Below are 25,951 nucleotides of genomic sequence, written 5' to 3' on the forward strand. Positions count from 1 at the left end.
AGCTTCAGTTTGATTCGATGATATACCCCAAGATGTAACTCCTGAAAAGGAATCGGAGAAAAAGATGATAAAAAACAAAATCTATCAATGAAAAAGATGATAAAAAACAAAATCTATCAATGAAAATGGGGAATTGCCTTTTTATTTTAGCTTGATGTAAAATTATCTTTACTTGCATCACAGATGACTTGTGAATATTCTAAAACCCAGATTGTGGGCCTGTTTTCAATATCTAGTGTACCGAAGAAGTTCAACACAATAATGTCATAAATTATGATGTTTATTAAAAGTATCTAATAAAAAAGAGATAATCTGAGATTTAAACATTGTTAGAAGGGCAAGATTGGCTGTATGAAAGAATTTTAAAGATCTGATAATATTGTTATAAACGTGCATCGGATTGCTGAATATATTATAAGTATTGAGAGGTTGTTTACCCTTCATAGCTTCAGTAAGATAAACACAAGTCTAACCGAATACTCCCTACTAAACAAGGACTGTGTGTTATTTGATATGTCATGGTTCCTGATGCCACGTCCATTTTGCAGTGCCCTTGACGTTGTTCATGGTTTTAGAATGGCAAAAGATAATTTGTTTATTTACGTATTACAGATTGAATTAATCTTTCACCACTTCTTATAGAAATGAAAACTATCAGCTCTTCATTTTTGTTGATTTTTCTTGTTAAATTGAATTCGACAGACATCTTTTTTGCGAGAAGGGTGGGGTACTTTCTTTATTCAAGCGCAGTTGTGCAAAGCATTTTTTTTTGTCAACACCACGTGGATAACAGAGGTTCACGAAGCGCATGAAATCAGTCAGTTGTTACAGATACTAAAGGATACTAGCAAATACAGTTATCTGTAAACAACTCTTATCTCAAGATGTCATTTTTGTGTTTCCGGATTAGATTTCCAGATTATTTACACGCTGTGTATCCGATTACTGTTTACAAAATTGTCAGTCTGTTCGGAATAGCTGCCAGCTTTATATTCTCCAAGTCATTCTTCCTGGAACTTTATGTTCAACCAACATTAAAGTGGAAATTACTTTTAAAGAATAGTTAATTAAAATCAGAATAAATAGTGAAATACGTAGGGAATCTCTTTGATAAAGATAAACGATAAACAAAAGCTTGGTATATCAAAAACATAACCCACGTCTGAGTTTTCCAGAATGAAAGCGAAATTGATAGTTTTTGCATATTGAGATATCGTCAATACTTTGATTGTATTTTCCAAGCAGTACTAACTGAATAGTGTGTTTTCTTTATATCGCTGTAGCTCTGGGAAAACATTGCGACATGGACCAGTGGTACAGATCTGCAGCTAATCTTTTTAACGATTTCCTTTGCAAAATATTATAGAATGTGCCTTCTTTCAGACAACATCAGCCAGTATACTGTAAAGTTAAAAAAATAAAAATGGTACTTGTCATGATGTAATACTGGAGTTGTGTCCTAAGTTTGACTGAGAGTAGACGTATGTAATAGAATTCCTCCACGGTAAAGCATTTCGAGTGTACTTTGTAGTTCCAGAGTTCTGAATAATCGTGTTTCGACAAATTAATTGGCTTGTTTACTTTATGGGTCATCAATAGAATACAACCAATAAATTGCTGGATTACTAATATCCAACATTGTAGGTTCAAATACAAATTTCAGAGTGCAGGAATCCGGACTTTGGGCGCATTACGTAATATCCACATGTCCCGCGGTTTAAAAGCTCTCACAGAATAGATAGCTTAAACAAAAGCTGACTTCAAACAACGTGATGATACCGTGTTGTACGATCTTCGATCAATTTGTATTGGCGTAGCGTTCCCCGGCGACAATATGCCTTCTGTCCTTGTCGCGAGTGCATGCTGTGTGCATTCTTACAGGCAGTAGATACAGAAATTTGAATTATTGGCGAGGTGCTTAAAGCGGGCGGTGCCGGACTTATGCACTTAAATGCCTGTATTCGATAGAAGTGAACAAAACTCGGCATCCAACTGATTACCTGCAGTGCTCGGAGTACCCTATGTGTCTCGAACGAGCTAATATCTAAAGCACTTCCTTGTCCAGATTCGGTCTATATTCATACAGCATGTACCCCACCCCCAAATAACCAGCACAAGTTGTTTAAAAAAAACCCTCTAATGCATGTCAACAATCCCCCCTTCCTCCCCCGAACGATCTACACGAGTTGATTTACAAAACATTGCTGATATGCATTAGAGATCTCGACTAAACTTGGAATTGGGTTATCGGGGGGGGGGGGGGGGGGGGGGGGGGGTCTGAATCCAAGTACCTGTGTGTCGTTTTTACATAAAGAATGCCATTAAAATCCGATCGCTTTTAATTTACATTTCAGGCTCATAAAACATTTGAAATACATAATTGTTACATATTAGGCCTATTGAATCTTTCAAAACATTTCGTCTTACGTGTATGAAAGCAAGCTGCATATTCAATAATTAGTAGCTCGTCCTTTGTTTCTGAATCTGATACACCCGAGTCTTGTATATTTAACCAAAATAAGATATGTCTGAAGAAGAAGAAAAAAAGATAAATACCAGCAATGGTTCTTGCGATGATATCTTTAAAAAGATAAATGACGTGCACAAATTAAAAAAAAAAACCCACACCAATAATCAACGTTGACACATTACATTTAGATTGTACGTTCATCCAAAATATATTGCTTTATAAGCATGCAAGGTATGCTCATCAATAAGTACTATCTCCGTAATCTGTCAATCTGGTGTTCAACATTCTCTTAGTTATGTGTTGATTGGATTATTTATTGAAACCCGTAGTCACAATTAACATGGGATGGGGCTCTCAGTTTAAAAACGTGTAGGACTTGTATCATACTATCAATGCGCATATTGAATTATTCGTTCCTATATATATGTATTTCAAATTCGCACGGCGAGAGATGTGCATATATATTGGAGTAAAATTTAAAAACAACTCTATAAACACTTTCTTGAATTATTTCGACCGTGTTATCGGTCTTCTTCAGTCGTGTTTCCACAGAAATTTCACAGAAACACGACTGAAGAAGACCGGTAACACGGTGAACATATTTCAAGAAAGTGTATATATTTATATCTTCCAGGTTATCATTTCTGGATTAGCGTGTGATAATAAGGTTGTTATAAGATATATATGATCTCGGACGCACGGGTACATCGAAATTATAGAAGCGAACAGTGATTGATAAGTCGGTCAGGTTTTAGATGTCGGTCAACTTTATTAAGAGTAATTGAAGATTGGAAACAAGCATTGGATAAAAACAAGTACACAGCAGCAATTTTAATGGACCTTTCTAAAGCCTTTGACTGCCTTCCTCATGAACTACTTCTTCTTAAACTAAAAGCATATGGTCTCTCAAAAGCAGCGCGAGAGATGTTAAGTAGCTATCTCTCATGTAGAAAACAGTGTGTTAAAGTAGGGGAGCACACCAACATCATGTCAAATATAATCAAAGGTGTGCCACAAGGGTCTATCCTCGGCCCCTTACTCTTTAACATCTTTATCAATGACCTCTTTCACTTTGTAAATAAATGTAATCTCTACAACTATGCAGATGACAATACTTTATCAAAATCAGATAAATCTTTAAATCATGTAATAGCAGCACTTCAAGATGACAGTAGATCTCTGATTAAATGGTTTAAATCAAACAAAATGCAGGCAAATCCAGAAAAATTCCAAGCTATCTCTGTTGGAAACAAAACACACAATGAAAACATAGTTTTTGATTTAGATGGGATAAAAATTTCATGTGATGAAGAAATAAAATTGTTGGGTATTACAATTGATTTTAAACTTTCTTTCAACACACATATTACCAATATTTGTAGAAAGGCAGCAAGGCAATTAAATGTTCTTAAACGAATAGGCAAACATCTTAGCAAATTAGGTAAATTAACCATATATCATTCATTTATTATGTCAAATGTTAGTTATTGCCCTTTGACATGGCACTTCTGCACTGAACAAAACACCCGCAAAATTGAAAAGATTCAGGAAAGAGCTCTGAGGTTTATCTATGGTGACTATAAAAGTACTTACGAAAACCTATTAAAACAATCTAAATTGCCTTCACTAAAAACCAGAAGAATGCGAACAATAGCCTTAGAAACTTTAAAATTATCAACAAACTGTCCCCACTTTTTTTTACAAGATCTAGTTGTTATAAAAAACCATTCATACAATTTTAGATATACAAATACAGCGGAAGTACCAAGACCTAGAACAACCAGGTACGGGATTAAATCTTTCAGATATGAGGCAGCAAAGCTCTGGAACTCTTTGCCAAACGAAGCAAGAAATATTACATCATATAATCTATTCTCAAATTATATTCAAAATTGGTGTGGGGAATTAAATTGTAAATGCAGCTCATGCAAATTCCAGCCTCTCCTGCCTAAATCTTAAAGTTTTGATCTAACTTCTAACTATGCTTCTAAGCTTACATGTACAAATTTAACTGTTTTATCTTTACTCCGCTCTGTCTCTTAGATATGCATATTTATTTATTCTATGTATATATCCATATTTTTATGTTTGTGTTACAAACTGTTTTCAGTGCTGCATGCTCATCTTAATATAGCTAGTCCCTGTGTATATATATGCATGACTTGTGATGTCTGTATACATGTATGCGTCCTGTTTTATTTCAAATTTCTGTTTTTATGTCTATGCATGCAATTATATATCATTAGTGCTTTGTGGGTTTTTTTAATGCTATATAGTCGGTTAAAGAGCTCTTAGCTCATGTTTATTGTTTACCTGTATATAGTTTCCGACTTTAAATAAAAATTACTTACTTACTTACTTACAATACAAGATGCATATATTGTTTTAATCAGTATCGCGAGATTCGATCTTCCCAAACCTGCCTCTGAGAATGGAGTATATACAATGTATAAATTGATCATGTAGAACTTTGCACAGTTCAGTTTTCTAGCTTGTTAGAAGAAATCAAATTAATGCGAAGTAATATTGATGGAGCAAAATTATTAGTACGTTCATTTTTTATGCGTTAAGTAAAGAAATGTTAATTATTTACAATATACTTAGAATCAAATAATTTAGATCAGCTGTAGAACATTCATATTTTAATAATAATAAAAAAAAAATAATATCTTTATGTTAAACATGCATTCATATATTGCTCTCTCTACACGAATTCTTGCGCGCATCAAATGATATCAAAATTTATAATATTATACAAGCCATATGCCATTGACGGGAGTCCATCGTATTGAATATTATTTGAATGTAAAGGGGTGCACATCCCCCCGACTCCTTCATCCTTTCCGTCTCCCCTTTCTTTCTATTTTTTTTCTGTAATTCCTCCCCTCCCTTTAACCCTGCCCCCGTCCCCACAGACAAGAGGGCGATCTAAAGTATTTAGGAGTCATGCTTGTTCCCATTGTTATTGTATTACAGAAATATATTCAAACCGATTCTTTTCCGAACATACCATGTCCTAGTATGTATGAGAAAAAGGACACACGTGTTCTGTCATTCGAATATATTCTGATAGCTTTACAATAGGTTTTGGTCTTATGTAGTGTCAAAAAAGAAAGGAATATTCAAACGGTTTCATGCTCCCGCCGGAAACTTAGTGACTAGGCCGGAAGTGTGCGTTTCTTCGTCTCGCTTGTGTACACGTGATCCTTTTTAACCGAACTGATTTCGTCAGCGCTATTGGCTACTCTACTACCCCCTACGTCTTAAACTTAGTTTTCTCAAGACGGAAATTTCTTAATTATTCTCAAGGTGAAATGAAACGTAAAGTACAAAGAAAGACCGACTATTTTGTATTGTCGTGTAAGACTAAGCTTAAGGGGAGAAAGATCGTCACGGAGATAACATGAAATACAATAATGCTATCAAAATAGCAATTAATATGCAACAACAGCTGATCTTAAGTAATTCTCAAAAGGGAATCGAGTACAACCTGAAAATCATTGTACCGTAAGACATGGTTAATATGGCGAAGAACCTCCACGGGTAAAATCTAGGGGTGGGTTCTATATCGTCCGTGCTTGGAGTATTTACTCTTGATTCTTTGCCACCACCGGAAGCATCTCAATGAATGAACTATGAATATATTGCAAATCATCGCTTGATAATGCATTATAAAAATAATATTAATTCCGATTTTTAAGATAAACGGATCAGGTGTGGAGCATAACGAGGTATTCAACGCGTGTGCAGGAGATTAATTAGAGATATAATTAACGGCAAGTGACGAATCAAGATAAGGCGCTTTGTTAGCTATTAACACACGAAGTCTTCCTTCTATGCAGGAGTTTGATGGCCTTTTTTTCGCTTTATGAACAGGCGTGGCAGGAGAGGTGCCCCTCATAGATATCTTAGGTTTTATTGTTTTATTTTTCAAAAGACTTGTTGGTTAACTTCAACATTTAAAATTTCTTTTATTAGTGAAGTTTCGGTGCTATAAGAGGTATTTCAATGTTACAAATACTAAGTATGCGCTATTAAAAAAATGAATAAATATATATATTATATTCATTTTTTAAAATATATATATCAGCATGCAGTGCTTTACAATTATCTGAAGAACCTTTTTTAAAGAAAATAAAATTTTATATCTAATGAAGCTATTGAAATATCAAATGCAATGCTGAGAGAGAGAGAGGGGGGGGGGGTGTGTTTATCAAATCTCATAGTGTTGAGCATGTATCTTATCTTAGAGATATATGTCTCTGGTTTTATTGAAGAATTTCAATGTAATTGATCAGTCTATCTTCAAGAAGTTGAGTCAATTTCAAACCCTTATCAATAACACTTGTAAAACAAAAAAGGTAAATAAAAGGTAACGCAAGCTGGTATCATTTGTCGTAGATTATTCCGCTCCTCAGCGTGCTTCTATACAGATTTGTTTGCGAGATACCTGTATCCATGGTTACGATAAATCATAGCGAAAATGGGTCAGTGTGATTATTGGTGAGCTAAAGGCGATAATATTTTACCTTTGCTGCTCTCATATCAAAGTTTAACCTACGGATTTTTTTCTATCAATTTTGTTACAAATACCACAAATTAATTAAAAATCTACACAGAGGCATGCAAAGTAAAAAGTAATGATTTCTCTTTTTGAAATATCGGACTTAAACATGCTTTTATGTTAATATGTAGTACAATGTACTTTGTAGTAACCCAAATTAAAAAATTCTAAAACATGGAGGTCGCTGAAGTATCTTTTGAAAATGACCATTAATTTTCAAATTGCAATTTTGAGTCAAAATTTAAAGCTTACAACCCTAGGTTTTTAGAATAAAATTTGTTTAGCATAATTTTTTAAGATAGTTCAATCAAATTTAATAATAATATAATATAATCATTTTTCAATAATATGATAAAACGATTAGCTGCTTTATGTCCACTAATATTGAGATGTCACCAGCTGTAGGTGAAGTGTCACAAAATTTGATCTTTATCGTCCCAATACCTACCATGACATGGGATCTCTGTTTATAATAAAGTCTAATCCGGAAGACTATGAGTTTCGCTCCTAATAGTCACTACCTATTTCAAGCGTCTCAGATTTGTACGACGCGGTCATTTACAAAGCGAATATCTTAACCACTGTGGAAATTTTATTTCATTTAACAATGATGAAAATAACGAATTTTCTGTACATATCTTAAAATAGCCCTTCGATAAAATATAGCCCCTCCGAAAATCGTGTACATTTTACAATGGTGAATTGTATTGTTTTGAAATTGGTCACTGAATTAATGTGAATAAGGCGAATCTGAAATGTACCAAGTTTGAGAAACAGGGTCCTTTGTGCATTATAAAAGATGTAGTCAATATTCACTAAATGTACGGAGTGTATTTATACATGTACCATCTAAGTAAACTGATATTTTTAAAATGCTAGTACCTGAATAGATTTTTGAAAACATGTCTGAAATGTTACACCAGAAGTATAAGGAATGAGACATAATATTACCATAAAGTATTGTATGCATAATAAACGGGACTGATTTCATACTGACAAAGTTTTCAGTCTTACATTGGAGAATCGATATGACTATTCATACGGGATTTATTTTTCTAATAAGACCAACATAGATCGAGAATTTCTGTAGTTGTGAGTTGAGAGCTATATTTTGATGTCTTGACCATATCTTCTTCATTATGCATTTGAAGTGTTAATATATATATATTTTTTTTATAACAGTCTATATATTTCTAATTCATATTTAAACATCGCTCTTCAACCTTAGGTTGGTACAATTGGATTCATTAATGTATCGAAGTTTCGACATGCGTCTTTGATTTTTGAACTTATTTCATTGTCCAGATGTTATAACAAAAGGATTGGGCACAAGTCCTTAACACTTAGATCGCCCTCTCCTGTGATAATCTATGACACAAAACAATGTTCAAGAAATTAAACAATGGTATCATGTGTAAATAGGCCAAGCAATATTTACGCCTTGTAGATGATATGTAAGGATGAACAAAAATTCGTGGGGGTCCTGGTTAGAACAGGGTGCGTTTTACAAAAGAACTTACGACCAACTTTTCATACTGAAATTTTTTCGTTGATTGTAAGATCATTCACTCCCATGTAAAATAATGAAACAATAATGCTGAAAATTAAGTCTCAGAAACGTTTTAATTCATTCATTTAAACTAATGACTGTTTAATTACAATTCAAGTCTTGCGACTTTGCCATAAGTTGTTTTGTAAAACGGCCTCAGTATACCACTTGCATCTCGTAAGAGGCGACTAAATGGGGCGGACAGCAAAACCGAGGCCCCGTGTCACAGCTGTTGTTGTACGATAAAGATCCCTCCCTGCTCAAAGGCCGTAGGCTCCGAGCATAAGCCTAGATTTTACAGCCCTTCGCTTGTAAGAATTATGAGATTGATCACTGTTCGTTATCTTTCATACATTAACCAACCGACAGAAATTGAAGTCCCATAAGTACTTTCGGTACTTTGATTGTATACAGTTGGACGTTGCATTGGAATTCCTAACAACATATTTCTGTCATACGCACCCTGTTACTACTTCACATCCGAAGTCAAGTGCGTCTTTTAGGGTATGGTGAGAAACTTGAAACCCGTTTTAATGTCAAATTAACCTCAAATACAAGTATCATCCTTATTTGAATTCATTTTTGCAATGTTGAATCATGGTCAATATCATAAAACATGCTAACCAAATTTACATATCATCGAGAGTTCGTGGTCTTTATACACAAGCGTGGTCCCCGAACGTGTGTCCTATAGCGCACCTTATTCCCACTAGGACATATAATATATTTGTACCAGAAAATTTTTATGGGTTTACAACATACTTATTCACCTTGAGAATCTCCTTCAAATAACAGGAGAGAGAGAGAGAGAGAGAGAGAGAGAGAGAGAGAGAGAGAGAGAGAGAGAAACACTGCATGAAAACAATTTTCTAGTACTGACTAGTGTGGGTGATGTACCATGAAGCATGCCTGTGTATCTAACAATGTAGATTCAAATAAAAATGACCCGCTTAAATTTCATCTCTTTCTAAAGAAGGTTCAATTCTACTCCAACTTTGTCCTGATTTTGCTCTTTTATAAAAAGGCGGATTTTATAATAAATACATGTCCAATGTTTCTACCTTTGATATCTCAACAAATTGTGATGATAGCCGTTCCATTTCCTCATTAATGCGACACAGTTGTGAACAATGTGCGTATAAATCTTGATATATATATATATATATATATATATATATATATATATATATATAGTACGACTATTTTAACGACTGGGAATTCCGACAGAAATGGAAGTAGAATGTAAATATAAGAAATAAATTTCATTTTTCAAAATGCCTGAGGGTATGAACTGAAACGCTTCACGCCGGCGTACTTTTTGGATGAAGCGCTGACGCTTCATATCCTTATGTATTTTCAGTCTTAAAATGGAGTACTGTAACAGCATAATCTTAAACCGAATCGGTATCAAATCAATTATGACGTTTTAGATACATGGATTTTCTCGCAATTAGAAGAGGACAATTGTTTCAAATAATTTTTAAAACGTGCCAATTACAGCAGAGCACGAATATGCATCACCTACACCAACAATTTAGTCATTTTTATTATTTTGTCATGCATATTTGGTAAAGTTTAAAGATATTTAATTCTATGATTAACTTAAAAAAAATATAGGACTGATAATTGGTAAACATGCACCTTGTATGAATTCTAAATGCAAACACCAGATAAAAAGTAATTCCACATTTATTTCAAAATTTACAGTTCCAAATACAATAAATGTTTCAATTTTTTGTCACATATTTTTGCTAAATTCAAATTTTAAAACATTTTAATTTGTATACACAGCCATTCTTCCTTGTTTTACGAATACATTTGACGAAATCCACAAGGAAGAACTCTGTCTTGTAACCCCCCCTCCCTCCCCTAGCCAGAAAATCAAAACCTCTCCCCATAGCCAGAAAATTAAAGCCAAAAGTTGCGATCTGATTTACCTCCGCACATTTCGTCCACACAATATCCCCCGAAACAGACACTGACTGGCGTCGTTGAGAGACTACACTAATTGTGTTCCGCCTTTCAGGTCTTTTCGAGGGACACAGCATTGAAGAAATGTGCCTGATAAATTATATTGAATACCATACATATACCCCCCCCCCCTTCCGATTTAAATCCCCCCTTATTTTTTTCAAACTTCATAAAAATTCTTTTTGACTTGCGAAAGGGATGCAAAAAATAAACATGACATTCGAATATGCCTTAAAAGGAATAAATATCCAATAATTATACACATTGTCCAAATTAGTCAAAGTCCACTCAGGAACCATCAGACACAGTGTCCTGAAAGCACCGGAAACCGAATGTTACTGGGAGTCCGGTAGTTTTTCATTAATAGACGTCAACCTCTGTCGGCATGAAACAGGTGCACGATTTTTTCAATGAAATTAAGAGATCCTACACAGTGTGTATTCGTTGTAAAAATCGCTTCACGTGTATAACGTTAAACATCCTGATCGCGTAGTCCATGCTAAAATGTCCTGAGATCGTAAACTTCAGTGGCCTCGGAAATCCTCTTGGATTGTAAAAGTTTTCGAAGAACACAAGTTTTGACAACCGTTCATATTGCAATTGTTAGTTTGAAATGGAGGGGCCCTTCAGGGACCTTCCACCAGAAAGGAGTCACAGATTCCGGAGTCACATGAACTTTGATCTTCTTCACTAGTTTGTTTGTAAATTGCATTTTCTATTTTGATTTTAGAAATTTTCTCGGATTTCTGCTCGGATTTCTTCGTCGAACTGCGAGTGTCTTGTGTGGTACATTTGTGTTTGATTGCGTTTGACAATGATGTTACTTCCGGAATCTCGGTTTCTGGTTGTTGGCCTTTTCTGGATAGATCATCGCAGGATTCGAACAAATCGCTGTCTGATACTGACCAATCAGAAACGTTTAGTTCGGTGGAGCTATCGGGCATAGAATCATAGCTGCAACTCCTTTTCCATTTCAGGTCTTCAATTGTCTCGTTTAAGATCAACAGCTGTTTCATCAGGGAAAGGTCTTGATCCATTAAAGAATTCTGAAATATGGAATAAAGATAAATTAATACATGTATTCTGAAGGAATAATTGAATGAAAGAATAAGATCCTCTTTTTTTCCAATATGAGTTATGGGTTCGGTTTAAGGTAGTACTCTACATCGTCATAATGGCTTACTTCCTTTAAAAACATGGATGAAAAAATCGATATCAGCAATATTGGACTTTTCCTTTTCAATTTAAATACGTAGCCGAGTAGCTCAGTAGGTTAGAATACCGACTGATGAACTGTAGGTCGCAGGTTCGAGTCCAGCAGGGGTTTTAAATTTTTTTCAGATTACCTTCTACTAAAACTGTAGTTTTTGACAAAATAAAGTAAATTTGAAAATTTTCAACTTCAAAATATTGTTGTACACATCCTCCACTTTTCATCTACATCAAATTTCTCTGGTGTAGCGTACCTCCTTAAGTTATGATTCTGCTTGTTTTGCTTTGAAATTGCACAAGTATTATTCTGTTTTGATTTTTTTTTCCAGTTTCATTTTTTAATCCTTTCCTATTTTAAACCGTTTTTTCTTCCAGGCGTCGTGTCTAGGCTGCGACTTCTAGTTTTTATTTACTCTGTGCTGCCACACGCAGAGGATTTCTGTACTTTTTTAAACATCTCACGTCAAACAGACCTTTTCTTAAGCCACCTCTCAACCCCGCGTCTACTTGTCAAGGATGATAAGGTAAACGAAAAGCCCGTATGAAAAGCAATTCTACGTTAGTTTTGACCCATGTCTCCTGATCATATCGATTTTGTTGAAATTACCCAGTCTTCTTTGTTAAATTCTGATTTAATATCTTTTATCGTAAAAATGTATCCATTTCTCCCGTTGCTGGGTTAAGTGTAAAATTCTGGGCTTTGGGACTTCAATTTTGACGATTTTGGCACGACAGGGGATTCGATTGAAGAATTCCCCTCTTACCAGACAATGTGGTTAACGATAAGATTTGAAGTGAAGTTAATTCTTTATTGATGAATAAAAATCTTGACCATAGTTCTAAGGAACTTCTGGTGGTTTTAGAAATTTTCTAACATATTCTACATCCATTAAATTTTATAGATTGGTTTTGACATTTCCCATTAGCTGTTTAGAAATGACTAATCCAAGAACTCTCGCAATTGAGGAAATCCTATTTTCATATTTCCTATTATGATTAGAAGATGATTTTGGTATTCTATTTATGGGGAAAACATTTGATATCATCAAAGGCAAACGAGGTCCTTTATTTGTTACTAAATAGTGAAGAGTTGTCTGTTAAAATCGCTTCCAACTCTTCGCCTTTTTATTTTGGTATGTTCGGAGGAGTAGAGTTACGTGTACCTTTAAAAAGCATAAAGGAATCATTTATGATATCAATCCAACCCTTTACCACAAGAGAATGATCAGGCAATATTTAAAAAATCATCGGATAAAATGTGTCCAAATTAAATTGTTATCGCGATACCACTAACACGGTTCATGCTCGCGATGCTTTTCAATGCTTGGTGGGCGGTAATCGCATGCAATTAAGTGGGGTATTATTAATTAGCCCGTGTTAACCGTTGTAAATGACGTGAGAGCTAGCTAATGTAAATCTATCAACTAAGGTCTATGAATGTCTAGATATCAAAATTCATTGTCTGATTGCTTTGCGATAACCATTCGATGCCATCGCTTCAGGACCTCGCCCTTCTTCAATGGCGCCTTACACTCGGCATGGAACGAAACCCAAGACTGCAATAAATCACCCTTTTCGAATTTAATTATGCTCTTTCTTTTAATAACGTTTAATTTGATCCCTTCTTTAGATGGAACTTCGATGCATTTAATCACAGACGACAGTGTACAACTTTATTCGAGTACTTTCCAGACTTGGTGATGAATCGGCAAGTTGCACGGCAATGTTTGTGTACCGGTTGCTAGTTTTTAAATCGGTATCACTTTCCGTTATTGTTTTGACAACGTTTTACTCAACATATGATTTTTAAAACTGTGCTAATATTTAGATTAAACAAAACTAGAGAAATAAACTTTGTCCCATATCAATCCTTTATGAAAAAATCTAATATCAATATATACTTTATTAAAAAGACAAATACATTTGCATTGATCGTCGATATTTTTAAATTTTGATCTTTAAATTTCATTTAGAAAATCTATTCATTTGTTTGTTGTCCTAAAATGGTATCTTGATCAGAAATACAATATGTACATAGTATAAACATATATGAATCATAAAAAACCCTTGAGTCAGAGAAAATGGAGACATTGCCGTATATCCGGAACAAAAATGATCACTGTGATTTAAATATGAAAGTGTATTTTTAACTTTTAGCTTTTAGGAACACCAGTATCAATAGCTAATTCAACTTTGTTATTACTTTACTGGAGTCAATATTTAAAAAGTTTATATTTTGAAGAATTAAGTACTTCCTGATTTCCAGTTTCCTGTTCAATCAATATAAGAACTTAGTTACGGTGTTATGACGAGTTCGTGATTAGATACCTATAAGTATATATAACAACCAAATAAAAACTAAATAAATAAAAACACTAGATGAAAATGATTTGAACTCCTTTACGCCAATATTGATCTCCTGTAACAGCATTTCACTATATTATACATGTACATGTCCTTGTTCTATCTAAAATGTGGAATTATTCTTATGATTTTTATTTATTTCTATTTTATGTTTAACACAGGAATGCGTTTTCAGAGCTCTTCTGGTCGGTGCGTGTGTTTTGTATCTGTTATTGTGGACATGCACATTACACGTAAAGTGTACGTAGACATTAGAATCGTCATGTACTCCCCAAAGATAGGATGTAGCTCTTAATTCACTTCCTCTGTTTTGTTTTAAGTAGAAGCAAAATACTTTCATATTGTCGATGTCGCTCCTTTTTAATACGGTAAAAAACATGTTTGTTCCTCTTCGAATTGGGGGTGGGGGTGGGGGGGTGGGGGTTGAGGTAAACATTATATACTCAATTAGCGTCATTCTCCCTGATGTCGTTATAACGTTTTACCACCTGTATCACATTATATCTAACATTATATTTTATATAGTAAATTCGACCCCCAAGCGATACAATTGCCTATGGTTTGTAACAGTATTGAACATCTCGCACATGTATAGGCCTATATCAGGATTTCGCCAGTCAGGTAGCTGGCTATTGAACATCCCGTATATATCAGGATTTCGCCAGTCAGGTAGCTGGCACTCAAACACCCCAATTCAAATTTCCGAGCTTGTTTGAATAATGTTTGGTAGCAAGGGAACAAATAAGGTTGAAATGCAAACAAGCGTCTACACGGCTTTCGCTGTTGTATCGGCGATCAAACACGCAAACGGAGTTCCGGAGACATAGTTTAATCAAATATTGAATGATGACTTAACAAAATTTATTTTACTGGAATATATATGATTATAGGTCAAGATATTTGCACAGTATGTTCAAATGAAATCAAGAGGCGTGATTTGGACGTAAGTTGGAAAAAAAATGGGACGTTGTCCTTATTCATAAGATCAACAGACGTTGGTGAATTTAGACAGAAAATTTACTTCTATATTGAAAATACATTGTACATATTTCTAGTTATTTTTTCACTTTCGATATCTGAAGCTTTATTTGCATATAAAATAAAATTTGTTTTGAAGTTGATAGCGATTCTCTCAATTATGCAGGAAACGAAATAGTGTTTTTAAAGAAAAATTTAACATGCATGCAAAACAAATAATCAAACAAATGCAACAAATGAGGAAAAGAAAAACTTTTTTTTTTCAAACTGGATGAAAATGCAAACTAAATTTATGTTTTTATAAGTAACATTAACACGATTTACCATAAGCAATGTAATTTATTCCCACAATTAAGATTTCAATTGCGTCCGAAACAGTGGAGGAGTGTTATATAGGAAGTGGTACAATATATTTCAACTTTTGAATATCATGGAAAATGTACAAATCCCATTTTTTTTAAATAAAGGAATTCTACATTTGTACATTTACAACCAAACAAGGTAAAAAAAAAATTTATCAATCGAGTTTTGTTTCTTTGTATCAAGTACCCTCAAAAGATTAAAATTAATATCCGTGTACACTCAACATTAAGACAGTGTTCTGTACTCACCATTTCTTCTCTAAGTTTGCCCATGGCTACGTCTATGGTTGTGATCTTCCCGCCCCGGGGGGAGGGATTCGTCTTAGGGGTCTGTTTCCTCGCCTCAGCGTCCTCCATTCTTTTCAGGTAGAATTCTCTGCACTTGTTGGATAACTCAATAGATTCACTGTACCTATCTGTCGTCAGTTCCATACTGTTGATAATTAATTAAGTAGTCGGGATTAATTAAGAGTTCGGCTGGAACTCGTGTCTTTGAATTCTGTTCTACAACTGAAGCACTCTTAGGCGTACGGTAATGTAAATATCCGTCTATTCGACGGCGATTTGATTGACAGTAGGTACACATAACAATCTCCGCCTTTTTATTGATTTTAATGCTTTAACTCTAGTGACTCACTGAGTGATGTTTTAAAATTTTTTTGGTTATAATTACCTGCCTTCACGGAAGCGTTTATCTCAAATAGAGCAACATTAAAAACGATTTACCTTTGTTCCTATGTGCGATTTTTTTCAAATGATCCTCCTGACATTAATCGCCGTTCTGCACACTTGATAATCAAGTCAATTATATTGGTAGTTATGGTGTAAAAGCGATGACATGGGAATGTTGTGATTTCTGTGATTTAACATTAAGCGGATAATGGATCTACAAAGATAATCGACTTAGTTGCTTTTAATACGTGTAATTGCAGAGTAATTAATCAAAATCTCATATTTATGTAGTTCCTGGTTTACAAAAAAAAAAAAAATAATAATAAAACCCATGGGAATAAAATGAAACAAGACAACCGATAAAAATTCAAAGAGGATTTAAAACTTGAAATTAATGAAGAAAATGACAAGTTATTAAACAAAGTCCATTAACAAACGACTAACTTCTTGTCTAGCAAGAGGCCAGGAAATTCATAGCGGCTTTCTACAAAGATGACGAAGGGAAATGTTAATTCGAAAATTGTCAAATCTTAGGATCACGATGAACTAATCGCTTGGTGGCGTGGGAGGGACAGAGGTATTACTAAGATAGAAAATATCATGAGGGCGAGATAACCACTTTTCTAGCGGACCGTGTAAATTCATTTTAAATAGTGGGGGAGGCACTGGTGAAATGCCGAGTTATGAGATGGATTTTATCTATATTTGGAAATAAAATCCTAGCTATGTCCTAGTAAATAATTAAAGAATAAATTAGTCTTTACACCGATACTAAAGAAAATGGTTTCGATGTTTTGGTCTCTCTTCACGGTAAAACTGCAGATATGGAGAGTTTTTGTGTGTGTAACTTACATGCCCATTGAGATTTCTTTACATGTAATAATAGGATGAACAAAATTTTAACAGCATTCGGTCAAATGTTTTTCCAGTTTTGAAAAAAAAAAAAAAAAAATCGAAAATTTACAAGTTTTAAAAGTAAATAATTCCGGTGATTAATACTGGACCAAAGTCCACTCTGTCCATTAGTATTATATCATTAAAAAAAACTTTGGATTTGTTTCTAAATGGATTCTATCCATTAGAGCTGCATTTTATATATTTAAAAAACTTCTTTTGTATTCCATTTAGTGAATAATCAACGATAAATATTTCCGGTTATCATTTCTAAAGCCCATAACTATGCAGTAGTAACTGAGAATTTCACAACCGGCATTTGGGTTTGTTATAAGAATAAACCCATCTCATTAAAACTTTTTACATTCTTCAAATCTCAGCAAATGAACAGCGTGGTGGAGTTTGTTACAAAAAATTTAGTGGTACGAAATGACAAACGGATTTTACAAACATATTAGAAATGAACTGTCCTCACCTGGTTTAAACTATATATGGTCAGAAAATCGCGTAGACTTTTTAAAAAAATCAGTTATAAAGCAAAGACTTCTAGATGTATATAAACAAAACATGATTGAAAATATTTTTAGATTTAGATCTTCAAAAGGCCACTTATATCTTACACCTTATCGATAATTTCTGTCTGCAAACGTATTTAACAAAACCCAAAGACAACGTCCACTGTACAACAATGTGAGGAGGGGAACATTGAAAACGTATTATTATTATTCTAGGTCAAATGTTTTTATATGAATTATATTATTAACTGCTAGTAATGTCAGCGATTCGTTGAAATTGGGAACATTTTAGAGTGCTGCTATACTATTAAGGAAATGTCACATTGATGTTTAATTTTTTACCTGTTTACTTTATACGTTCACTCTCTCTCTCTCTCTGAATTACCTGTAATTATTATTAATTCTTACTCTGATGAGTCAGTTGGCGCAAAGAAATAAAGTGCAATAGGGACTGAGAATTCTAAATTTTATTTCACAGCCGGTATTTGGGTTTGTTATAAGGAAAAGCCCTTCTCATTAAAACTTTCTACATTGTTCAAATCTCAGCGAATTAACAGTGCAGTGGAGTTTTTAACAATAGAAAGATTATTTTGTTTTAGAACAGGAGCTATATATGTTCCCCATTTTTTGTCTTATCATATCGGTTACAATATGTATACATAAATACATAAAAATGGCATTGTATGGCAGTGTACAAATTCAAGCAAACAACGGAGAATAACTGTTAAACAGGCAGGACACAATACTGACGGGACACAATGTACCAGTCGTATTGTTTGCTTGTTTCTCAGTGTCCATCCACAAGCTTAACCTTCGCTATATATCACATTATCTGTTTAACAACTTTTGTTCTTTCTTTAGACTGAATTCCCTGCTGCTCTCAGCTTTGGAATTTGTATTGGTGATCACTTCAATGTCCTGCCAATCTAATTATAATTAGATCCTATGATCATCTACTATCGCTACACATATATACATGTACGCATCAACACCCGTATCAAGCCCCGCCTTCTTCAGTCAATCCCCGTAACAAGTACCACCTTCTTCAGTCAACCCCCGCCTTCTTCAGTCAACCCCCGTAACAAACCTCGCCTTCTTCAGTCAACCCCCGTATCAAGCCCCGCCTTCTTCAGTCAACCCCGCCTTCTTCAGTCAACCCCCGTAACAAACCTCGTCTTCTTCAGTCAACCCCCATAACAAGCCCCACCTTCTTAAGTCAACCCCCGTTACAAACCCCGCCTTCTTCAGTCAACCCCCGTAACAAGCCCCGTCTTCTTCAGTCAACCCCCGTAACAAGTCCCACCTTCTTCAATCAAACCCATAACAAGCCTCGCCTTCTTCAGTCAACCCCGTATCAAGCGCCGCCTTCTTCAGTCAACCCCCGCCTTCTTCAGTCAATCCCCGTAACAAGCCTCGCCTTCTTCAGTCAATCGCCGTAACAAGCCTCGCCTTCTTCAGTCAATCCCCGTAACAAACCTCGCCTTCTTCAGTCAACCCCCGTAACAAACCCCGTCTTCTTCAGTCAAACCCCGTAACAAGCCCCGTCTTCTTCAGTCAACCCCCGTAACAAACCTCGCCTTCTTCAGTCAACCCCCGTAACAAACCCCGTCTTCTTCAGTCAATCCCCGTAACAAGCCTCGCCTTCTTCAGTCAACCCCCGTAACAAGTTCCACCTTCTTACGTCAACCCCCGTTACAAACCCCGCCTTCTTCAGTCAACCCCCGTCTTCTTCAGTCAACTCCCGTCTTCTTCAGTCAACCCCAGTACCAAGCCCCGCCTTTTTCAGTCAACCCCCGTAACAAGTCCCACCTTCTTCAATCAAACCCGTAACAAGCCTCGCCTTCTTCAGTCAACCCCCATATCAAGCCCCGCCTTCTTCAGTCAACCTCCGCCTTCTTCAGTCAATCTCCGTAACAAGCCTCGCCTTCGTCAGTCAATCCCCGTAACAAACCTCGCCTTCTTCAGTCAATCCCCGTAACAAACCTCGCCTTCTTCAGTCAACCCCCGTAACAAGCCCCGTCTTCTTCAGTCAACCCCCGCCTTCTCCAGTCAACCCCGGTAACAAACCTCGCCTTCTTCAGTCAACCCCGTAACAAACCCCGTCTTCTTCAGTCAATCCCCGTAACAAGCCTCGCCTTCTTCAGTCAACCCCCGTAACAAGCCCCACCTTCTTAAGTCAACCCCGTTACAAACCCCGCCTTCTTCAGTCAACCCCCGTCTTCTTCAGTCAACCCCAGTACCAAGCCCCGCCTTTTTCAGTCAACCCCCGTAACAAGTCCCACCTTCTTCAATCAAACCCGTAACAAGCCTCGCCTTCTTCAGTCAACCCCCGCCTTCTTCAGTCAATCCCCGTAACAAGCCTCGCCTTCTTCAGTCAACCCCCGTAACAAACCCCGTCTTCTTCAGTCAAACCCCGTAACAAGCCCCGTCTTCTTCAGTCAACCCCCGTCTTCTTCAGTCAACCCCCGCCTTCTTCAGTCAACCCCCGTACCAAGCCCCGCACTTTTCAGTCAACCCCTGTAACAAGCCCCACATTCTTCAGTCTTGTTATCTCTCTCTCGTGCCTGTATCCAATTACGGTTGTGAATTTCTAGAATGTTAATCGCTTGTGGATTCATATTTTCACGAATGAAGCCGTTTCGCGGAATGATATCTTTCACAAACTGTGAAATCACTTAAAAATTCCTTGAGTTCTAGAAATATCATCTGTATGGTCTCTTTACTACTGACGAAGAACTGTAACTCTGCCTCTTCCACACGCGTTACAGAGGTTGTTTCAATGCGTTCACGAAGGTGTGCGTACTTTTATTATGTTCCGGCTATACTATTAGCAGGGGCGGATCCAGGAATTGCGGTTAGGGGTGGGGGTTATAAGGCCCCCAGTGGAATCCCTGGTGGGTCCTGGATTTTACAGGACTTGGAATATGTTTCCTAAGTAGTCATTTTTAATATTTACTGCCATTTTTAATAAGGTGAAATTAATAAAATAACGTAAATTTTAAGGGGGTTGAAAAAAAAATGTAAGTTCTCCCAATAAAAATCCTTCAATACATCAAAAGATTTTGTCATTTATTTCTCCGAGAGTTGAAAAAATTATTGCTTCTTTTATCTTTCATATTTCTTTTTAGACGAATGACCACGATTTACCTTAATTTTGAAAATTTTAGGAGGAGCACGCCGGTTGCGCCCCCCCCCCCCCCCAAATCCGCCACTAATTAGACAAAAACACCAGTGTCTATTGAAATATGTGCAAGTTCTCTAAAATGGAATGGTATAATTATATCTATTATTAAACTCTTTTGAAGTCTATATTGGTTTTTTTTAGCAGAGTTTACTCCGATTTTAGTCCAACATACCCATCATGGTTGGTCATTATTTGTCCTTTATATTTCATTTATCAGTAAACGTTGTTCGGTAAATTAATCACTAGAACCATTAGTAAAAATTCGCCAGAACCATATAGGAAGAATCCCCAGGGCCATACACACCATGGCCGCTAATTGAAGACGATCATTCCACCCATAAAACGCAATGCTTTTCCATGAAAACACCCTGTACATTATTTTCCAGAATTTTAGACAGTCGGTTGAATGTTGCATCAACGAGTATACCAACGCACTACGTCCACAAGAAAACGAAGTAATGAGAAATTGGTCAAAGGTAACTTTTCTAAGCCCCCCGCCCCCTTTAGCTTTAGAAAGTTTTGGAAGAAGTAAACTTTCTACCAATTCACCAAATAATGATGTTGTCATTTTTGGTTCCTGTGTATAGCTTTCATTTTAATTTGCCTTTTAATGGTGCCTTTCGTAAATTGGGGAAAATACCCTCAAATCAAGTTTCTTAAAGAAATCCTTGTGCATGGGCCATACAATAGATATAGATATTATTTTTAAGATAAATTTCGTTTTAGCATGCGAATCCATGTATATTGACCCTTTGAGAAAGTGAAATATGTATACGTATAAAACGACTACATTGTAGATGTCTAGCGAATGGTCAAATCAAAGAAATCATTTTTAAAAAGCTGTTAGTTTTTGGTTCGCATAGGGCTTTGATAATGAATATTTTGGACACAAGTATTAGTGGGAAATTATTTCATGAATTTGTTTCTATTAAATTTTTGAGACACTGCAATATAAGGCCGATATGTGGGGTGGATCTATAAATTTTTGGTTTGTTTCAATATTTTCACACAGGATCTGTAGCTAGTGTAGTGTGGCATTATATAAGTCTGCGGCTTTGAGCGCTTCGATTCATTGAGCCAGGCTCTGGATGTATATTTATAGAAACAAATTCTGCAGAGTTTTCTTTGTTCTCGGCTGCAATGTGATAGTAAAGGAATTCTCGGCGGAAAAATGTCTCAAAGCAGGGAATGATGATTTTAAACTACATGTATATGATTTACACTTATACCCAATCGGGGAAAATAAGGAACCTCTTGGTTCCGCCTTAATAATGCACTTTCATGATCATATGAATTAACTTTACGGAAAACATCTTTCTACTACAGTCCTCAAACTGTATAATGCTATAGAATATCTGTATTTCACATATAGAATAAATCATGACAATACTAATTCAAGTACATGAACATATATTTTAATCAATATGGTTCGTTTTTAATGGATGAAATATATATGAAAACATCTTTTTAACAATTACATTGATTATCTAGTCTTGAATAGAATCGTTCTAGCTATAGGTGTGCGTGGCCAAGGGATTTTCATTGCTATTTCCATTGCTGTCATCATCGCTACAAGCCGTTAAAGATTTCCTGTCGTCACTTCTGCAAGAATACTTCTTGCTTGTTTCAACTCCATAAACACAGAATTCCTTGATGGGGAATGGATTTGGCAGACGACAAGACGATTCTTCTGGTAGTTCTATAGTTTCTATATCATCTTCAGAATATTCCGTCACCAGTGGCGAGGGGAACTTCATGATTCGCGGGCTTTTCGTCAGAACTGCATCATAACTTGAAGAACAGGCCGTGGTGCTGCAAGCAGAGCAAGTACTTTTATTTTTCTGTGGCGGATCTTGCCGTCCTTGGGGTGTAGAAGGATGTGATGGAACCGTTTGTCTTTTCCAGGTATTTGTTCCTTCCTCTGTAACATGCAGATGAAGATTCTGTAGCTGTACGGAAGGACTGCTCACCAAGAACATGTCAACCCCCTTACCGAGCCCCGCCTTCTTCAACCTCGCCCTTTCTTCTGTTTGTTTCCAATTCTGGTTGTGAATTTCCAGAATATCAATTGCGTGTAGGTTTTTGGGGGAGTCTATACCTTCATGGCGACCTAAGTCATATCGCGGAATGATGTGATTTGTAAACTGTGAAATCACTTCATGAATCACGGTATATCTCCCCTTGTCCAGTTCCTTGAGTTCTAGAAACATCATCTGCAGGACACTCTTCTTACTATTGATTAAAGACTTTAATTTTGCCTCATCTTCTACACACGCTACTGAGGTGGTTTCAATGCGTTCTCGGAGATGTGAAATCTGTGTATTCATGGACTCTAATTTGCTCGCGCCCCTTGCAGATTTTCTTCCATCGGTAATTCTGCTTCTCTTGGAAAGTTTTCCTTCCAACTCAATCAAAAGGGTATTCATGTAGTCCACCGATTGCTTGCGTTTCGTGATGGCGTCTTCCAGATCCCCCCGCCGTCTATTGTACGACATAAATTCCTCCTCTATTTCTTTTAACCGCGTTCCATCTTCCTGTCGGGTGTGTTGCAGGAGTTTTTGATAGGAGCCATTCTTGGCCATGAGTTGATCATAGATGTTTCTATGGATCTCTGCCAAGCGGTCTGTATTTCCAGATAGAGCTGATTGGAAGAAATTAAGTAGATCTCTGCCACCGATTTCTTTGGGCAATTCTTTTTGGTAGCTTTGAATTTCTTGCACATACGTTAACTCCGCGTGCGCGCAATTCCATATCATTCGACCTACAGCCTCCTGGAGACGAATAGTGTGTCTGTTCTGTTTAATACCTTCTTCTACCAAGTAAAATTCAATGGTATCAGCCATGGTTAGTAAAACATCAACACTAGTTGTACTAGCCTAGTTACTGTGACGATTCATAGCATTATGACGTTGAACCATCTATGACGTCAGTGCCAGAAATTGTTTACATGATGAAATCAATAGACAGAAACAGGGGTATAGAAATAGTCAGAAATTAAGAAAATAATCAATTTGAAGAATTTAATTAAATTAGAACTCAGCTCGATTAATTTATTGATCATATCCCGATTACGTTTGATGTCCGGAATCTGATCACGTGGTCTCGAGTCAGTTAAATGGGCAATCTACAAACTTCCGCCAGAGGTCGTTTGCGCAGTGTGCGGAGACGCAGAGGACTATGGGTAGTATGGGGCAATCTAGTCAATACAAACTGTAACTGATGGTAATTAAATTGAAAAAGAAAAGAACAAATATTTAACATATTTGTATACATAGATCAACATTTAAATATAGATTTTTATTTATTAACAATAATCATTTTCATTCATAATTATGTCGATTTCATACATCCTAGTGATCTCGAAATTAACCAGTCTTCCACATCTGCTTCGTACTCAAGATATTTTCTTGTAAAGGCAAACTAACAGCTCAACTCTATGACAAACTGGATGACTTCAACTTTTCCATTGTCAAGTTTAATACTCATTCTTAGAGCGTTCTTTACACACTGATTTTGACTACAGATTACTTCATTTACCTGATCAAGATATAGGACTCACAGTGGGTGTGACCGATCAACAATGTTTGCTCCTCCTAGGCACATATTTCCACCCCTGGTATGTCATGGGGTTCGTGTTTGCTCAACTTTTAATTTTGTATTCCTTATGGGAGTTACGAGATTGATCAATGTTCGTTATCTTCACCTTTTCATCATTAAGTCATGTTATCATTGTATAAAACACATGATGCAACCCAATCTGATTCTTTAATCTGCAAGCAATCTATATGGGCGGATCAAAGATCTTAACTTAATCAGATGGTATGTAATTTTTTTGCCCAATTGAAGGACTTAAAGCCCAGGTGACCAACAAGGTCTGGGGGCTTTTCTCTCTCCTATTCAGCAATGACTGGACATAGTATTACCCTTAATGGTCGGCATCTACAACATTGGAACACCGTTATAAAATGTCTTCGTTGATCAACATCTGTTATAAAAATTACCTAGTTCATTTACAAGGAAACACAGGTAATTATATTGTTTGATGATAATCTATTTTACAGCTGCTTTGCTATAATTATATTCTTTGATGATAATCTATTTCACAGCTGCTGTTTGCTATAATTATATTCTTTGATGATAATCTATTTTACAGCTGCTTTGCTATAATTATATTCTTTGATGATAATCTATTTTACAGTTGCTTTTTGTCATTATTATATTCTTTGATGATATATTCTTTGATGATAATCTATTTTACAGCTGCTTTGCTATAATTATATTCTTTGATGATAATCTATTTTACAGCTGCTTTGCTATAATTATATTCTTTGATGATAATCTATTTTACAGCTGCTTTGTTATAATTATATTCTTTGATGATAATCTATTTTACAGCTGCTTCGTTATAATAATATTCTTTGATGACAGAAATCTATTTTACAGCTAACTGGCATTTATGATTGGGGGGGGGGCCGCAAGAATAAAGTGCAGGTGAATATTTCTTGTATACACATATAGTCATCTAATGCAGAATTCCTTCTGATAATCAGCAATCAGCTCATAAAATAGGACACAGAGAGCAGTAGGCAATCTTGTTTGTCAGGCAAACTGGTATGAACAGTAATGTAAACCAACATTTATATATATGACAAGTTACTTTCGTTTTTGATTTACCATTGATGAACTGGTTCTCGGTGACTTACTTTCTTTTATGATTTACCAGTGATGAACTGGTTCTCGGTGACTAATTTTTGCAACTGAGACCTTAAGGAGGTATGCTACACCAAAGAAATTTGATGTAGATGAAAAGTGGAGGATATGTACAACAATATTTTGAAGTTGAAATTTGTCAAATTTACTTTATTTTGTCAAAAAATACAGTTTTAGTAGAAGATAATCTGGAAAAAATTTAAAACCCCTGCTGGACTTGAACCTGCAACCTACAGTTCAACAGTCGGTATGCTAACCTACTGAGCTACTTGGCTAAGTATTTAAATTGAAAAGGAAAAGTCAAATATTGCTGATATTGATTTTTTCCTCCATGTTTTTAAAGGAAGTCAGCCATTATGACGATGTAGAGTACCTCCTTAAACACAAAATGCATTAAAGGACTGGTTTGCGGTGAGAAATATTCACTATGATGAGGCTGTTGTCAAAATTTCTCACACACAGATTAAAGTTGGTTTACAGCACCTCTTTTTCGTAAACACAAAAAA

The 25,951-nt window shown here is 35.8% G+C and overlaps 1 protein-coding gene and 1 long non-coding RNA gene across 2 annotated transcripts; one reads left to right on the forward strand and one right to left on the reverse strand.

Annotated features, from left to right (window-relative positions):
* Nucleotides 1-10,256: 10,256 nt before the first annotated feature.
* On the reverse strand, nucleotides 10,257-16,454 carry LOC125671742 (uncharacterized). The gene is made up of 2 exons (XM_048907620.2): nucleotides 15,720-16,454; nucleotides 10,257-11,600 (listed from the first exon to the last, which is right to left on the reverse strand). The coding sequence occupies exons 1-2, from the start codon at nucleotides 15,900-15,902 to the stop codon at nucleotides 11,181-11,183; spliced, it is 603 nt and encodes a 200-aa protein (XP_048763577.1). The 5' UTR covers nucleotides 15,903-16,454; the 3' UTR covers nucleotides 10,257-11,180.
* On the forward strand, nucleotides 11,570-15,981 carry LOC130053729 (uncharacterized). The gene is made up of 2 exons (XR_008802082.1): nucleotides 11,570-11,707; nucleotides 12,030-15,981. It is a non-coding gene; the product is annotated as an uncharacterized LOC130053729 (long non-coding RNA).
* Nucleotides 16,455-25,951: the final 9,497 nt, after the last annotated feature.

Source organism: Ostrea edulis, chromosome 4, assembly GCF_947568905.1.
Source record: "Ostrea edulis chromosome 4, xbOstEdul1.1, whole genome shotgun sequence".
In the NCBI taxonomy this organism is placed as follows: Eukaryota; Metazoa; Mollusca; class Bivalvia; order Ostreida; family Ostreidae; genus Ostrea; species Ostrea edulis.

Coding starts and splice junctions, on each gene's coding strand:
- LOC125671742 (XM_048907620.2), bottom strand. CDS start 15,902: ATGGAACTGACGACAGATAGGTACAGTGAATCTATTGAGTTATCCAAC. Junction 11,601..15,719: donor GCAAACTTAGAGAAGAAATG/GTGAGTACAGAA, acceptor TCCATATTTCAG/AATTCTTTAATGGATCAAGA.